Here is an 18,276-nt window from a genome sequence, read left to right as displayed (position 1 = left end):
TTATTGGTCATGAGAAAATCATTCGCATCCCTTTGGCGAATGATGAAACTCTCATCGTACATGGAGAAAGATGAGACGCGCCTCTACGAATCATCAGTTGCATGAAGGCACAGAAGTGCTTAAGGAAAGGATGTGTTGCTTTCCTAGCGCACGTTGTTGATAAGGAGGCCGAGGAGCCAAAACTCGAAGAGATTCCTGTGGTGAAGGAATTCCCGGATGTTTTTCCCGAAGATCTACCAGGATTACCTCCGCAACAACAAGTCGAATTCCGTATAGACTTGGTTCCAGGAGCCGCTCCTGTAGCCAAGGCACCTTATCGGCTTGCTCCATCCGAGATGCAAGAATTATCTACACAACTCCAGGAGTTGTTGGATAAAGGATTCATAAGGCCAAGCTTCTCGCCCTGGGGTGCTCCAGTACTGTTCGTGAAGAAAAAGGACGGAACTCTGCGGATGTGTATCGATTACAGAGAACTGAACAAGCTCACAATCAAGAATCGGTACCCATTACCGAGGATTGATGACTTATTTGATCAGTTGCAAGGATCAAGCTACTATTCCAAGATCGATCTTCGATCTGGATACCACCAGCTAAGGATACAAGAGGAAAGCATACCAAAGACTGCATTCAGAACACGCTATGGGCATTACAAGTTTCTTGTGATGCCATTCGGACTGACGAACGCGCCAGCGGTATTTATGGATCTAATGAACCGCGTATGCAAACCATATCTCGATAAATTCGTGATTGTATTTATCGATGATATCCTGATCTACTCACGGACGAAAGAAGAGCACGAGCAACACCTCAGAACCATACTGGAACTACTAAAGAAAGAGAAGCTCTATGCAAAATTCTCAAAGTGCGAATTCTGGATTCGCGAAGTTCAATTTCTTGGTCACATTGTGAATGAGAAGGGCATTCACGTAGACCCATCCAAGATTGAAGCCATAAAGAATTGGGAAGCCCCTAAAACCCCGACTGAAGTTCGGCAATTTTTGGGCTTAGCGGGCTATTATCAACGATTTATTGAGAATTTCTCAAAAATAGCTCAACCGCTAACGACCCTCATGCAGAAAGACAAGAAGTATGATTGGGGTGTTAAACAAGAAGAAGCCTTCCAACTACTCAAAAACAAGCTATGCGATGCACCAATACTATCATTACCCGAAGGCACAGAAGACTTCGTGGTATACTGCGACGCCTCGCACCAAGGTTTGGGTTGTGTGCTTATGCAACGCCAAAAACTCATCGCTTACGCTTCAAGACAATTGAAAGTTCATGAAAGAAACTACACTACACACGACTTGGAACTGGGTGCGGTGGTATTCGCCTTAAAGATCTGGCAACACTCTCTGCATGGTACTCGATGTACAATCTTCACAGATCACAAGAGTCTGCAACACATACTTGATCAGAAGGAACTGAACATGCGCCAGCGGCGATCGGTCGAGCTGTTAAATGATTATGACTGTGAGATTAAGTACCATCCTGGAAAGGTAAACGTTGTAGCAGACGCTTTGAGTCGAAAAGAAAGGGTTAAGACCCTAAGGGTTCGAGCATTGGAAATGACTATTCGAATGAACCTCACCTCACGCATTCGTGACGCACAACAAGAAGCCCTTAAGATGGAAAACCGTAAAGCTGAATATCTCCGGGGTGCATTGAAGTACATGGCGCCAAATGAAGAGGGAGCCTTATAATTTAAGAAGCGTATTTGGGTTCCGCTCTATGGTGGCCTACGAGAAGTCATCCTTGATGAAGCGCATAAATCGAGATACTCGATCCATCCAGGATCGGACAAGATGTATCAAGACTTAAAGGAATACTATTGGTGGCCGAGACTCAAGAGTGACATTGCTGTCTACGTAGGAAAATGCCTAACCTGTGCTAAGGTTAAGGCTGAATATCAGAAACCGTCCGGCCTATTACAACAACCAGAGATTCCCATGTGGAAGTAGGAGCAAATCTCGATGGACTTCATAAAGAAATTGCCCAGGACCCCAAGAGGGCACGACATGATATGGGTGATAGTCGATCGGCTAACAAAGTCTGCGCATTTCCTACTATTCCGAGAGAAGGATAGCACTGGAAAGCTTGCTGAGATATACCTAAAAGAGATTGTGACACGTCATGGAGTGCCTATCTCAATCATTTCAGACAGAGATGGACGCTTTGTCTCAAGAATTTGGCGATCCTTTCAGGAAGCCTTTGGGTCTCAGCTAGATCTAAGCACGGCATTCCATCCACAAAAAGACGGCCAGAGTAAACAGACTATACAAACATTAGAAGATATGCTTCGCGCATGTGTCATGGACCTAGGCGGCAGCTGGGATACTCACCTACCTTTAGTTGAGTTTTCCTATAATTACAGTTATCATACAAGCATCAAAGCCGCACTGTTCGAAGCTCTGTATGGCCGCAAGTGTCGATCGCCTCTATGTTGGGCAGACGCTGGAGACAAAAGAATGGTTGGTCCTGAATTGGTACAAGAGACGACCGACAAGATTACACAGATCCGAGAGCGCATTAGGGCGGCTCGAGGTCGACAAAAGAGCTACGCTGATCGAAGACGTAAACCATTAGAATTCGAGGTGGGAGACAAAGTTTTGTTGAAAGTCTCACCTTGGAAGGGCGTACTCAGATTTGGAAAGCGTGGAAATCTGAATCCACGATACATCGGACCATTCAAGATCTTAGAAAGAATTGGTACCGTAGCGTACAAGTTGGAGTTACCGGAGGAACTTAATGGAGTACATGATACGTTCCATGTATCCAACCTCAAGAAGAGTCCAACACAGGAAAACGTGATCATCCCTGCGGATGAAGTGCATATTGACGACACTCTCCGGTTTACAGAACAACCCGTTGAGGTTACAGACTGGAAAGTCAACAAGACCAGAAGGAGCAGTGTCAAGCTTGTCAAAGTACGTTGGAACTCTAAACACGGACCCGAGTACAAGTGGGAACGTGAAGACCAGTTCAAAGAAAAGTATCCCCACCTGTTCAAGAAGACTCCTGCGAGAGTTAGTTCAGCCTGAATTTCGGGACGAAATTCTTTTAACGGGGGGAGACTGTGACAACTGGCACCAAACCGGTAATTTCCGTACACTATAATTATTATTTAATGACTGCAATTATTTGCTTTAGTGTCAACATTATCTGATTTCATACAATACAAGTGAATTCATGCACGTTTTATACTACAAGAATTACATTATACATTAATGAACTGCGTTGCGTCAGAAATACTAGTAAACTCACCGTAAGACAAATGTGTCAACAGAATTGCAGAAAGCAGTCAAACATTAAAATTAGGGCCTAGGTGTAGATCCAATTACATGAACACATTAAAAACCCAAGAGTACATACAAGGGTTTACATATATACCATCCGGAAGCCAAGATACGCACTAAAAAGCACCCGAAACGCACTTTAAGTGCAGAAATTTATTAAATTCAGCTCAAATCAGCTTTTAAACACATAAATATCATGCAGAAATTTCGTTTTATTATTCAGAATACTTCCCTAATTGTCGGAGTTAAAAGGGTTACAAAAGGGCACTTGAAAGACACTAAACGGTGCAATTTAGCACTTTAACGAACCGGTATCCAACTGAACAACCGGACTTTACCCGGAACACAAAAATAATGTCAAACGCATTGTTTTTATTTTTCTAAGCTAGTTAGGGTCCCCGAACACCCTAACGCACTATACATTCCACAACACATATAAACCACTAATTATTTCACTAATCTCCTAACTAGCTTATGTAACTAACCATTGAAATTCAACTAATACCCCCCCCCCTCACATTAGGACGGTTCACTATGGGGTCCCACATGGGATTTCTTTGATTATTTAATTGGATCATGTTGGGAAAGTAGTGGACATTAGAACCGAAAGATTAAAAGATGTTGGAACTTTTTCCATAAAAACCAAAGGATAACCACATATCATTCTCATCACCTTCAACCTTCACTAACCTCCTCTCCTTCCTCCATTACCTACGGCCACCATACACCACCACATTACCACCATTTTTCAATCCATATCCATCCATTCTAAGGTGATATTAGGGTGTAAGAAGGTCACTAACAAAGCTCGGTGCAAGCAGATCTTGAAGGACCTTCTTCATTTGCTTTTATCCACTTCATTTACCCTCTTGAACTTCCCTAGCCTTGTGCTAGTAGTAAGTGCTTTAAATCTTCATCTTGTTCTTATTTTTAGTGGTTAATAGGTGATTTAGTGGTTAAAAATTAAGAACACTAAAGAACTTCCATAAAAGTCTTGAACATAAGTGATTAATGGTGGATAAAGAGTAGATACGTGTGTAAATCTTGTGAATCTTGTATGGTTGTGATTATTTGATGTTGTTTGTCATTAAGAGTGGGATAGATCATCATCTACACATACTAGTTCACGTTCAAGAACATGAACTAGTAGTAGGTTAAGTGTTAGAGATATAAAAGATGATGAAATCATCCACCATGAACTTGAAGCTTGTGTAAACATAATTTTTCTTGTAAAATAAGACACTAAACATGTAGATCTAAAGATCTACAAGTGGGTTTTCAAAAGAACCAAGTTAAAAATACAAGTTTAACTTAATCTTGGTTCTTAAACAAATAAACCTTATTTTTGGTAATTAATAAAGTAAAGATACACATGTGTAACAAGAAAAATACAAGAAGTAGTATTTTTAGAAAATATTGTCACAAGTTGTAAAGAACTAAACTCTTTAAAAATAAAGCTTTTAAAGAAACAAACACACTTTAAAGAGTAACAAGACTTACTAAATACCCTAGTAAGTTACTACACATTTTTATAAATTTTCAAGTTCATGAGATAGAAAAATGAGTGTATATTGTTAATGATCTAAAAGAAAATAAACACATGTTTTGAAAACATGGGAAACCTCCATTTTTAGGGGAAACTCTGTCAAAATTTTTATAAATTTTGACACTTAGAAAAATATATAAGTTTGAGAAACTTATTCCCTAAAAATGCATACCAAGGTATTTACCAAGGCTTCCCTAATTTTTTTGAGTTAAGAAACGATGATTTCGTCAAGGTTTTGAAAAAAAATGACATTAAGTATGTATATTTTTGAGAAAAATATATATATTATTTTATCACCAAATTTTGTGCTAAGTGTATGTAGTATGTATTATACGTGCTAGTGTATTAGGACTTGAAAATACACTAAATACTCTTGAGGAGTAAAAACACAAAAATACACATACAACATACTTAGACAAATACAAGAAAATATATTTGTGTAAATATATTAGTTGATAGAAATAAATAACTTGGTCAAGTTATGGGCATAAAATGAAGTTTTGAACAAAATACATAATTCGGGTGCAAAGTGCAAAATACAAGATACTTATATTAATTTTTGAGAAAATAATATAAGTAAGATACATAGTTAAAAATATAAAATATTTTTAACACAACAATATATATACAAAAGATAGTGACTTGTGCTTGTACGATACAAGTCTAGTGACTAACGATAATAAAACACGTTTAGGTCACGACGCACTATAAGCAAATCCGGTGAAGTTTACGATGCAAGGAATGGAAAGTTGTGAGTTCGTGCTCCCCCTTTTCTTTAACTGTTTTTGGTTTTATAACTCTCGCGGGTGAAATACATGTTACAAAATTTTACAATGTTTACATGTGTTATGATGGGTACGAAAACATTCAAGTGAAACATTCTAGATCGTGTCTCGAATAGGGTACCATAAGTGATGTCTGTCGTTATGGACATGCAAAAACCAACTAACTCTATAGCTAGGGTAAGTCGGATATCGAACCAGAGGAGGATTGTGGAAAGTGTGTAATGCTCAGTTTTAATTAACTACTAGTAAAAAAAAGTAAAACTCAGTTGTTGGTTTGATTGTTTGATTAACTAACAAACTACGAAAATACGAGGTTGTAAACAGTTGGAGAGAACAATGGTTCCTCCAGATTTCAGGTTTTGCAGCTAGATTCAATTATGTGTTTAATCGAAACACTCACATAGACATAAGTGTTTAACTTAATTCATCAATTGTGATAACCAACGACTAAGTACTCCAGTCAATACATAACGGGAGGTTATCGAATGATTATCAATTACGATTACAAACCCTAACCCCATGTCAAATATATCCCAATTACTAGAACTCTCGGGAACTGAATGCTTAGAAATTAAGGTTTAAATAAATGCAATTGTTTACAACCAATACATCAAATCAAAGGTGAAAAGCATCGAATGCTTAGATCACCGAGTTAAACGATTGTCACAAACACATAAAATTATCCACTTACAAAACCCTCCATCCGGAGGAAACCACTAGACTAGCCGCTCATCTCGTTCGGTTGATCTTCGTGTGCTTCCGAAGTGCTGACTTCCTTCTCCCCTTGTCGTCAAAAAAATGTTGCTTCTCGAAACCCTTGTATGCGTGTACCCTGCATGGGCCGTCCACACTCAGGCCCACATGTGCGGCCCATCACGTAACTGATGGTGTCTTCAGCCGCCAAAAAATCCCCAAGACCCTCTTGGGCTGCGTGAGATGTGATGAGTGGTGTTGTTAATTCTTGTTAGCGACCCACTTTGATGATGTTGTTAATTTTTGTTCACGTGAATCTCATTAATATTGGGCCCCCAAACCAAATATGGCTGCCAATAAGAAGTCCACTAATATAATGATGATGTTGTTTTACCTTCTGGTCACGTGATGTGCCCCATTGTGTGGCGGCCAAATCAAAGAAATCCAAAAGTCCTTCATGTCGGCCCCATATATAAAGATTTTGAACCCCATTTAATTCTCAATTCAAACAACACATGCGCTGACTTATCTCATTCCACCGTAGCATACGGTTACATTCCGTAGGTTACGGTATCAACATTCTGTTTCTTTTGTTATTTCATGACTGTAGGCTACACTTACGTAACCGTAACCTACGGTTTGTGTTTGCTGCATGTGTTCCACTAATCGCCCAGGAGATGATAGCCAGTAGCTTAGATTTTCACAATTTCTATTAATACCTTAAACCCTTACATGTGCGCTACTAAGTTCCGTCAACCGTAGCTTACATTTTAGACCGTAGGCTTCAGACTTTTATATTTCTCGCAACTCCAAGCTATCATTTGGCCCGAAACCAATCCTGTTTAACATGATATCTCTTTAATAATCATCTGTGCTTGTTCCGTTTCGCTTCTAAGCACTTTAATTTCTCCGAATTATGCCGATTAACCTGTAACACCACAAAAGCTCGTAGTTACTATATTCAACGAATATAATCGCATAAACCACATTAAATCACACAATCTAATACACTTAAGGCTCATGTTTCACACTTCCCATCAATAAGCACCATTAATCAACGTATACATTCAGACCGTGGAACAAAAGGTTAGATCTAATGGGTTTCAGGCAACCCCACTCTTGGCCTACTTCTACCAATGAGTGCTTCTGTGTCTCAGTCAAAGTTGACAAAAATGCCTAGGTTTGGTGACTTCCTATGTCGTAACATATGTTAGTGGCCTTGCAAACCACTAGCAGCCTCACACATTCAAACAGTCATAGTACCCAGTTACAGATACGTTTTACAAGTTACATTCAAACATTCATACTATGTTATCATTAGAGTATATTAAACATTCAAAACAATCACTGCATGAATTCACACCAACATTTTGTTGACGTTTTTCCAAAATCTCACATGTATTTCAGGTAGCTAAAGGTGGATGTGCGCGCGGTCCTACTCATGCTTATGGATGTCGTCTATGTTATGATTAAATAAAGATGTAAACTTTTAAGACAATGTTTTATGCCATCGTCGCGATGTAGACGCTAAACTTGTGTTTTCAAATTATGAATGGTTGGTATTTGAAGTTATTTTTATGAGCATGTAGTATGTTTACCTTTCGTATGCAATGAGAACCTTTCATGATCACACCTCGTGCTTCCGCCGCAGAAAGGGGTGTGACATTTTGCTCGTTTAAGCTCATTTGGTCCTGTAAATTCAAAAGGAAGACAAAAACACACTTTTTCCAACATTAGTACTAAAAGGGTTAGTTTTATGCCTCATATGATGTAATTTATATGTTACATTTTGCACACATCGTCAACCAAGTTTGGATCAAAACAAACTTGGAAGTCATCCAAGGTTGAATCACAACAAACTTGGAAATCAAAGACACCCAGATTTGAGACAAAACAAAGTTGGAAATCAACGGCTGATTTGACAAAGCCAAACCAATGTTGGAAACCTAAAGCTGATTTGTCAAAACAAAACATTCAAAATGAATCAAGGTTTTATTAAAGGAATGTTTAAAAGGACAAATGTGGGTGGTCAAGAAACAGACTTCTGTGAGTAACAAACGGAAAATCGATTCAACCAAGAAGGTTGAAAATAAGAACGAAAAAGTGTTTGTTTAAAATGACAAAGATTTTCCGAAGTTAAATGATTCATATTGTGCCACAATACCCAAGGTCAAACAGGCCTGGGTTGCATTATTCAAGTAATTGAGTTAGATGAATGTGCAGGTACTCAAGAAGGTTGCTGAATGTCAACAAGCAGAGAGGAGCAGCCTAGCACAAGAGGAGGCGATGCCTTGTGAATGAAAAACAGGGAGTTTGTTTGTTTTTGTATATAAATAAAACATAAATCAAAAACCCTAAAAATAAAAAAATTTAAAAACTAAAAATATATGTTTTAATTTTGTCAATAATTGAAAAATGAAAAAATATGTTTGTTTTTAAATTTGTTAAAAAATCAAAAATTTGAAAAAAAAAATGTTGATTGAATACGCCGAAACCCTCACGGTTGAACAAACATGATTAATTTCACAAGTGGTTAAAAATGGCTTTCAAACTGTTAAATATCATTGTGTTGTCAATCATGGGGGTTCTTTATGCAAAACAGAGCATGTTATTGCAGAAAATGGATGGCAAGACAAAGTTGTCTACATCGGTTTGTCAAATTGTTTAAATGTTTTGGATTTTAAGGGGGAGTAAAAAGAGGAAATGATAGTACATCATTAGACAATCATAGCATGCTAAAGAAATGAAAATTCAAATGTGATAAACGGTCTCACTAATGATATGTCAGTAGGTTTTTACACACTTAGTAAATTGATTTTGAGATATAAACCTAAATCAATAACTTTCTTATCCCGTGGGGAACATCTCTCGGATATATGGACCTAGTACTCCGAACTTTCGTTTGAGAGATTGTCTGATTATGAGATATTAGGTCTTTATACTTATTGATATCCGGGGTATTATACTTGGTCTTCTGATTTTGTGTCAGCAATGGCCTAGACCTCATATAATACTTTGCGTGCTTAAAAAGCTTTCCCTCTGCATAAAAATTGAAAAATATCGAAAGATATAAATCAAGTGCAGCTGTAAAGAAGATTCCTAAGTGGAACACACCTAAAGTCGAGCCTTCATCTCTTTGACTGAATGGTAGTTCATACCTGAGCTCTCAAGGCCTCGCACTAACCCAGAGATAAATATCAATTAGGTATATTCACCTGTAAGACTGAATCTAGGGAATCTTGATGCAGGAGTATATTCTGAGGTGGAACACGCGAATAAGTTAAGTTCCTAAAATATTAAATCTAGTATCTTGAATCAATAGAAGTTTGTGTGAAAATTTAAGTGGACCAGTATACTGACAATGTAAGTGAATCATTTAGAACCTAAAGTGTTTAAAAGGTCAACAGTGCTAGTGATTTGTCATAAACTGATATGATCCTCTGACGTGAACTCAAACAAAAATATTGTCTGTAAATATTTCTTTACTGCATTTCTTTAAAGAAAATATACAAAAAGTTTTTCAGTGAGTTTTAGCATAAACTTTGAAACATTCAAAAAGATTTTGTTCTACTTTATTTTCGACAACCGATGTTGGAAAGCTGAGTTTCAAAATCTAAGTATGCAGAACAAGTTTTCTGAAAATAAACAAGTTCATTAATTTGAAACTTGAGGTTTTTATCGAAAAATCCAAAACCAGTTTGTGAAAATCTCGAAGGTCATTAATTTGGACTTGGATGATCAACTGAGGGTTTTGGATGCTTTACTGTCAGATATAGTTATTTGATAGGGGGAGAGAGCCAGGATGCAATCCTGGAGTTTTAAAACTGTTAAATGGTTTTCTTTGAGCCAGAGTTCGATACTGGAAGATAATAGTTTTTAAAGGGCTAGGAAACGATCTTGAACCAAAAATAGTTTTATATTGTCAATCTTTCATAGAACTAGGTTCATGATCCTGGTAATCTAAAAAGCACATACGTATGAATGCTTAAAGCCAGGTTACCAATTCTAGGTGACCTAAAAAGCTTTCACTGTTAAATACTTGTGATTTCAGATGGTGAACCAGATTACGATCCTGATAACTGAGGTTAAGGGGGAGTCTAAAGAAAAGCTCAAAGCAAGGGGTAGAACCAGGTGTTGATCCTGAAAAGCCGAAAGCTTAATGAAAGGGGGAGCCTGGAAAGAGAGTCAACTGAAAAGAGCTGCTGAAGCAGGAAGCAGATTCAAGAGGAGCTTGTAGAGCAACGAGGAGCATGTGGTGCTGAAGATGTCAAAGCTTCTAAAAGACTCAGATAGAGAAGATAGAAAGCTACGAGATTGACTGCAGCAATATCCAAGGGGGGGTCTGTGAGTGCATATGTCTATCGTTTCCGTCAATCACGTATCGTAGCTTAATCAGATGAGACAAGACTAGTGCTGAACTGAGCAAACTATAAAGTTCAAGGATGTTAAAGTCCATTCGTACGAATGCACATAGAGTCCATTCAGACGAATCAGCAAGTCCATCCGTAACTTTCAAGGTCCATTCGTAGGTTCATGTCCATCCGTAACATTCAAGTCCATTCGTAATTGTGCATCCGTATGAATGGAGGTCCATTCTTAGCTACATACTTAAGGATGTTCTATGCTTATAAATAGGAGTGTAGGGTCTTGTTCATGGTAACTTTGCTGATTTAGAGGGGAAACTCTGTCAGTTTGATTTCGTGGTTCTGTAACGTTCTAGAATCAATAGAAATCATAGTTTAATTACTTCTTGGTGTTCAATCTACACACGTTCTTGGATTCCGCACAAGATTCATGTTCTACGCATTCAACGGTTAAGGAATCGATCCTAGAGCGAATCCACATCATTAATTTACCGAAAATTAATTTATAGAAGTTTTACCATTTTTTTGTTTCTTGGTATGCCTTTTATGTTTTATGCACAAAACTAGTCGGGCAGGAAAGTGAAAAGATAAATGGTCGGGTTGAGAAGTTTATTTGAATTCTCCATGTATGAAACAACCGGCTAAACTTACTCCTAAGTGTATTTTTAACAGAGTAAAGATTCTCTACAATCGTACAAAACGTACGAATAAAGTGGAAAACAAAAATATACGGTGACATTTCCATAATTATTTTGTTCGTAGAGTAATTATCAAAATAACATAACATGTACAATTACTCTATAAGTTCATAAAAAATATACAACTCAAAATTAAAGTATACATAATTACTCTACTAGTTTATCAAAATAATGTAACATACACAATTACTCTATAAATTTGGAATATAGAATTCAAAATTAAGTATACATTTTAGTTTAAGTAAATTATAAGGTTACCATATAAAAAACATTCAACATATCCATCCCACTATCAATATGTTGTTGGGTTTAAAGATGGCGGGAATTCTTGGCGCCATTACACGTTCTCCCCTTTTAGCGGCCAATTATAAACCCTACCCCCATCTCCATTTTCATCAATTTGGATCATTCGTTTCAGCAATGGCACAGAGCATCAACGGCAACCCTGAAACCGAAGGACCGGCCGCAAAGGTTCAGAAAGTAGAAGATCACCAAATTCCTGTTTTCAAAGTGAAGAAGCTCTCGGAGAAAGCGGTTTTACCTTCCAGAGGCTCGTCTCTCGCCGCAGGTTACGATCTTTCGAGGTACCAATTCCCTTAAAACGAACTTGATTCAACTGTGTTCTTGGTCCTTAAAACCCCTTTGAATTGGCTGGTTTGGTTGATTTAGGAGTGCAGCGGTTCGGTTTAAGCTTTAAAAAACCGGGTTTAATGGTTTGGCACCCGCTGAGAAACCGAATATGTTGAAAATGTATATTTAAAAAGTTTAAATTCATATATTTTTAATAAAATTAAAAGTAACTTTATCACGTAAAGATTTTTCTGGAATGTTTGCTAATCTTTTTTTTTTTTTTACGAAAGGTGTAGTTGCTGTTAGTGGTTAGGACCCTTAACAGTTGAACTAGGCCTGTTAAAGGGACCAAATCAGAGGGAAAGTTAAGAGTTGTCATAAAAAAATAATAATAGATATTCACGTGGCCATTTGATTAGGGTAAATTCATTTTTTTATGTTTTGATTAATTGATTCAGTGCAACCGACACAAAAGTACCTGCAAGGGGCAAAGCATTGGTTCCCACAGATTTAAGCGTAGCAGTACCCGAAGGAACTTATGGCCGCATTGGTAAGTTTCTAAATGCTTTTGTATTCAGTTTATGGTTTTGAACTTCCGTTACTTAACGTGTGTAACTTTTTTGTAGCTCCGAGGTCTGGTCTAGCATGGAAACACTCTATTGATGTTGGGGCAGGTGTAATTGATGCCGATTACAGAGGCCCGGTTGGTGTAATACTCTTCAACTTTTCTGATGTTGATTTTGAAGTGAAAGTTGGTGATCGAATTGCGCAGTTGATTATTGAGAAGATTGTGATGCCTGAAGTTGTTGAGGTTGATGATCTGGATTCGACTGTTAGAGGTGCAGGTGGGTTTGGATCAACCGGTGTTTAATATGCGTTATTGAATTTGACTAGTTTTAGTTTCTGATATGATCTGTTCCTATGAATTAGGCGTGATATTGATGAAACATTTTGTCAACTGTTTTTTTAAAAGTGTGTGTAGTCTCTTGTTTAATCCAAAGATTTTGCTGTAAATTATGAAGTCTAAAATACATGGCAAAGATAATATGAGCACATTATTATGATGTTAAAATAAGATGAGTAGAAACCAAGATGAACAACTTTATAATAAAAACATATTTTAAGACTCAAAAATCAAATTTGTAGCTGATGAGTAGGGCTGCAAACAAACTGAACGAACACGGACAAGTCCTTGTTCGTTTGTTAAGAAATATTTGTCTTCACGAGCTGTTCATGAACGCTTATCGAACGAGATTTTATGTTTGTGTTTGTTTGTTAAGGAAATGAACTTGTTCGTGTTCGTTTGTTAATTTAACGAATGAAAACGAACGATGATGAACACAAATGCGCACAAACTAATTTTCATGAATACAAATGGTAACAAACAAATACAATCAAACGTTCATGAACAAAATATTTAATACATTTCACACTGATTAAATATTTTATTTGTTGGAATTTTGAAGTATTTAAATAATATATAAAAGCTAAAAACACCAATGAACTATCTAACACAAAGGAACATGTTACCAAACGTTCACGAACATAAATGAAAGAACTCTGTTCATGTTTGTTCATTTAACAAAACGAACAGAATTTCTTGTTTGTGTCCGTTTGTTTAATAAACGAACGAACACAAATGAACTTCCAACCGAACGGTTCATGAACTATTCGCCGAACGTTTGGTTCGTTTGCAGCCCTACTGATGAGCTCCAAATTAAAACAAGAGTAAAATCCAAAAATTGTCTTTTATGTTAATACCAGATGGCAAAATGTATGCTTTACCTTCAAAAAGTACAAGATGTTTGTAAATCCTTACATGTTATGTTCTTAGCCCTAACTTAGTTAATTTTCATGATTATGTATGTCCAAGTGGACCCCATATAAGGTTATTTTGGTATTTTACACTATTTACTTAAATTTAATAAACATAAAAAGTAATAAATAAAACAATTTGAAAATGTAAAATTACATATCTATGTACAAATAAACCACCCACTCGCCCTCTCTTTAACAAAGGGGGGGGGGGTGAATTAAAAGAGAAAAGGAAGGAAAAGATGTGATTTTTTTCGTGTTCTCGAGTTTAATGAAAAGTAAAGGAAAATAGAAGAAATGAAGCATTTTATGTGTTCCTGAGTTAGGAGGAAAAGAAAAAAAAAGGAACAATTTTACTATTATATCCTTTAAACATAAAACATTTTAATTAGATATGCGGGTAATTTAGTAATTAATAAGATTTTCTCTCCTAATCTTTCCGATTTGGAAGGATAAATATATTAACAAATTTTCTTTTCTTTTTCCTCCTTTCCCCTCCCTTCTATTCTTAAAAAATCTCGGGAACATGCTTTTTTCATATTTTCATCTCTTTTCTTTCCTCTTCCCCTGTTAAATAAGACTCGGGAACAACGCTCTCCTCTCTCTCTCTCTCTCTCTTTAAAAAACTACCACCACCACCCCCACCATAATCGTCCTTTACCTGCCACTGCCAAATCCGACCACCGCCATCACAAGCACTAGCTGCCACCACCCCCTCATCTAAAAAACGAACCCTCTAAACCAACCATCCTTGAGATCTGAACTTACCATCCACCAAAATATGACAGATCTGATCAGAGGAGATAGTGTTCAGGAGAAGAAAGGTTGGATGGATGTGGTGGACGTCACGGTGGTTGCGGGTTGATTAATTATGTATGACCCCTAAACTTCCTGAAGTGATTGTCGTTGTGGTGGTGGTCTCGCAAACAGACCCTCACCAAGCTTCCTGAAGCGATTGTTGTTAATCCAAATATCAGTGTCGCAGGTGGTCACAAGAATGGCGAATGGGTTGTTAGTGTTTGTATCGATGAGATAGATGGGTGTCATGAACTTGAGAAAAGGAAAAAGGAGATATGAAGTTGATTAGGGGATTCACGTAACACTGACACGAATTGGATCTAAAATTGTGAAGAAGAGGCTTTATAGAAATAAGAGTAAATTGTCATTTTAGTCCTTGAGTTTTGTCTAAATTTGCCATTTTAGTCCAAATAGTTTTTTTTTCGCCTCTGGGTCCCTGACTTTTCCACTTTGTTGCCATTTTGATCACATTGACTAACTCCGTCCAAAAACCCCATTTTTAACCAGGGGTATTTTAGGGATTTTCAATATAAATCTTTCAAATTGCCATTTTGATCCATTCTTTTTTTATTTTGAAAAATGAAGAGTAATATATAAAAAAAACCTTTAATTTCTAAAAACAAAATATTCAATAATATATATTAAAAAAACCCCTTTAATCTTATTCTTATAATAATTATTATATTATTCTTATAATCTATACTTTATTATTATATACAATTATATATACTGATATTATATAAACACACATATACTTTTCCTCTCTCTTTCTTGACCATCACCATCACCTCCTTCTCTATTCTTGAACCATATATCGAGGGATTTGATTGAATAACATGAGATTATGAATTGGGGGTTTAATCAAAATAGAGAACTCAACCAAAACCCACCACCAATCACCAAAATCACCCATAAGTCTGCAACTGTCTCCCCAAATCTTCCCTAATAAACCCTAAAAATCAAAATTAATGTTGAACAACATACTAATCGACATCCCGGCGGAATCGTTGGTGATGGTGGGGTTGGTGGTAACGACAATCGTTGAATCCGGTTCCTCTCCTTTGATTTCGACATGTCAGCTGTGTTTTGTTCCGGTGAAGAGGAAAAAATGGTTGATATAGCCAACAATGTGCCACTAGCTTCCATTGAGATTAATGGTGGCATGCGGGGAGTAGTGGTGGATCTGGCCGAAAAAGGTAGAGATGGTGTTGTAGGGTAAGTGGTGGCAGTGGTGATGGTGGTGGAAGGTGTTGAAGGTGTTGTGGGGTAAGTGGTGACAGTGGTGGAATGTTGAGAGAGAGAGAGAGAACGTGTGCGGCATGAGAGAGAGTGTGGGGTTGTGAACGGTGGTGAGTGGTGGTGAATGGCGGTGGCAGTGGTGGTGCACGGTGGAGATTGTTGTGGTTGATGAGAGAGGGGGTGAGGGTTGTTTTGAGTTATCTGTATATACATATGTTATAATAATTAAAGGGGTTTTTTTAATATATATTATTGAATATTTTGCTTTTAGAAATTAAAGGTTTTTTTATATATTACTCTTTATTTTTTCAAAATAAAAAAAGAATGGATCAAAATGGCAATTTGAAAGATTTAAATTGAAAATCCCTAAAATACCCCTGGTTAAAAATGGGGTTTTTGGACGAAGTTAGTCAATGTGATCAAAATGGCAACAAAGTGGAAAAGTCAGGGATCCAGAGGTGAAAAAAAAACTATCTGGACTAAAATGGCAAATTTGGACAAAACTCAGGGACTAAAATGGCAATTTACTCTAGAAATAAAGAAAACAACAAATTAAATGGCTTTTTAAAGATGAATACATCATACACATTTTTAATAAAGTGTTTTTTAGGTGTTGTTTGTTTTTTCAGAGGTAAAACGTCTGCAGTCTGCGGACCATATCTGCAGCTGAAGAGGTGGACCAAACCTCTGCAGTCTGCAAGAAGAAGACTGTTTGTTTTTTTAACTTCTGCAAGCTCCATTTTAAACTAACCATTTAGCAAGCAACTGTATCAAAAACAATATGGCATCCAAATTACACAAAGCTGTTGTGCAATCTCCATTAATTAAAAACAAAGACATAAATATCACATAAAAAACAAACACCTGTTGTGCAATCTCCATTCATTAAAAACAAACACAAATCATGTAACATACAGGTTTTAAATCAGCCAAAATAAACAAACATAATTCAACATTTCTCAAACTGTGTTGGCCACTCAATTTGTAGCTCAAAACAGATCACAAATGCATAATGAAAATTAAAAAAAAAAATACAACAATTGACCTTTTTCTGCGTTCCGCAATGGGATTTGGCCGGCTTTGATGACGGTGTGGGAGCTTTCTCCTTCTTTGGCGCCTAAACATACAAGAAAGCATACTTTTTTTTCAGAAATTTGTAACAATAATAATAATCAAAGACAAGAGGGGTCGCCAGAGGCAGCGAAAAATAACAAACTTGTCGGGTTTTACTCGGATATCGTAAGAAATGCTGCTGCCAAGTACCCAGGACGTCCTTTGATTTTGGCTGGAAAATCATTGGGTTCAAGGTAACGGCTAAATTAAACCCTTTATCTATTGCAATGCTGAATATGTTTGTTATTTTTCAAATCGTACATATGAATACAAAAACTTATTGTTTTAACTTTGCAATTTGAAATAAAAATTAGAGCAGCACAAACTGAATGGGCAAAAAGATGTATGCACATATCTTTATTTTTGCTTACAGCAAGATTTCTATTGAACACCAAGCTTGAGTTTTATGCAGATGGAAGAACTTGCTGGCGAACGCTTTAAACGTTGTCAAAGTCGTAACTTTTGACTACCCATGTGAGTTTTCATACACATATTTTATCTAAAACTCTCACTCGTGTAACTATCTGTGTCTGGCAGACATTAATGATAGAAGGAAGGCCGCTCCAAAGCCCGAAAAACTTGTTGGGTTTCACTCGGATATCGTAAGAAACGCTGCTGCCAAGTACCCAGGACATCCTTTGATTTTGGTTGGAAAATCATTGGGTTCAAGGTGATGGCTAAATAGTTGCAGGTCGTAATGATCACGGATTTGACAGAGAAATCGAAGGGAAGAATGAGGGTCGCCGGAGCAGGCTGTGGAAAAGAAGCGACGTGAGGCAGGTGTCGCTGTGGAGAAGAAGCAAGCTAGGGTTTTTTTGAGATGCGTTTTGAAAGAGCAGGAAGAGGTTTGGAAGAGGTGTGAAGATGTGAGGCCAGGTCTGTTTGAGGAAGAGGTTTGGAAGAGGTTTTTTTAATGAAATCACTTACAAAAAACAAACAAGCTGCAGACTCAAACGTCTGCGCGTGGTCTGCGTGGGGCAGACATAAGAGGTTCTGAAGTGCTTTTCACAAAAAACAAACACCCCCTTAGTGTTTTCTAGATTGAGAGTGAGTGAGAGAGATTGAATCTGAAGGGCTTTTATGGATGTAGAGAGAGAGATGAGTATTTCTGGATTTAAAGAGAGAAAGAGAGAGAAATATATTTATATAATACATATATAGGGTAATTTGACGAAAATACTCTCATGTGGCATTCAATTGGTTAGAGTTAACCATGAAAATTAATTACGTGAGGCTAAAGGACGTAACGTGCAAGAGTTTTCAAACATCGGGTATGTTTTTTTTTGTACGTTTTGAAGGTAAAGGATACAGTTTACAATCTGATGTCAACATAATGGATAGTTTTTGTAATTTACTTTT

The 18,276-nt window shown here is 37.1% G+C and overlaps 1 protein-coding gene and 1 long non-coding RNA gene across 2 annotated transcripts; one reads left to right on the top strand and one right to left on the bottom strand.

Moving 5' to 3' along the window:
- Positions 1–11,682: 11,682 nt before the first annotated feature.
- Positions 11,683–12,966, top strand: LOC110872824 (deoxyuridine 5'-triphosphate nucleotidohydrolase). The gene is made up of 3 exons (XM_022121701.1): positions 11,683–11,966; positions 12,411–12,502; positions 12,579–12,966. Exons 1-3 carry the CDS (start codon positions 11,698–11,700, stop codon positions 12,821–12,823), a joined length of 606 nt encoding a protein of 201 aa, XP_021977393.1. The 5' UTR covers positions 11,683–11,697; the 3' UTR covers positions 12,824–12,966.
- Positions 12,967–16,671: 3,705 nt separating this feature from the next.
- Positions 16,672–17,457, bottom strand: LOC118481314. Its single transcript, XR_004865410.1, has 2 exons — positions 17,289–17,457; positions 16,672–16,921 (listed from the first exon to the last, which is right to left on the bottom strand). It is a non-coding gene; the product is annotated as an uncharacterized LOC118481314 (long non-coding RNA).
- Between the last annotated feature and the right edge of the window lie 819 nt (positions 17,458–18,276).

This window comes from Helianthus annuus, chromosome 8 (assembly GCF_002127325.2).
Source record: "Helianthus annuus cultivar XRQ/B chromosome 8, HanXRQr2.0-SUNRISE, whole genome shotgun sequence".
Classification (NCBI taxonomy): Eukaryota; Viridiplantae; Streptophyta; class Magnoliopsida; order Asterales; family Asteraceae; genus Helianthus; species Helianthus annuus.
The sequence above is the reverse complement of the archived record's forward strand: the minus strand, read 5'-3'. Positions and strand labels throughout refer to the sequence as shown.

Bases quoted from the DNA above. Each gene is read 5' to 3' on its own strand.
- LOC110872824 (XM_022121701.1), top strand. From the start codon at position 11,698: ATGGCGGGAATTCTTGGCGCCATTACACGTTCTCCCCTTTTAGCGGCC. The intron at 11,967-12,410 runs GTACCAATTCCC...TAATTGATTCAG, and splicing joins GCAGGTTACGATCTTTCGAG to TGCAACCGACACAAAAGTAC. The intron at 12,503-12,578 runs GTAAGTTTCTAA...ACTTTTTTGTAG, and splicing joins AGGAACTTATGGCCGCATTG to CTCCGAGGTCTGGTCTAGCA.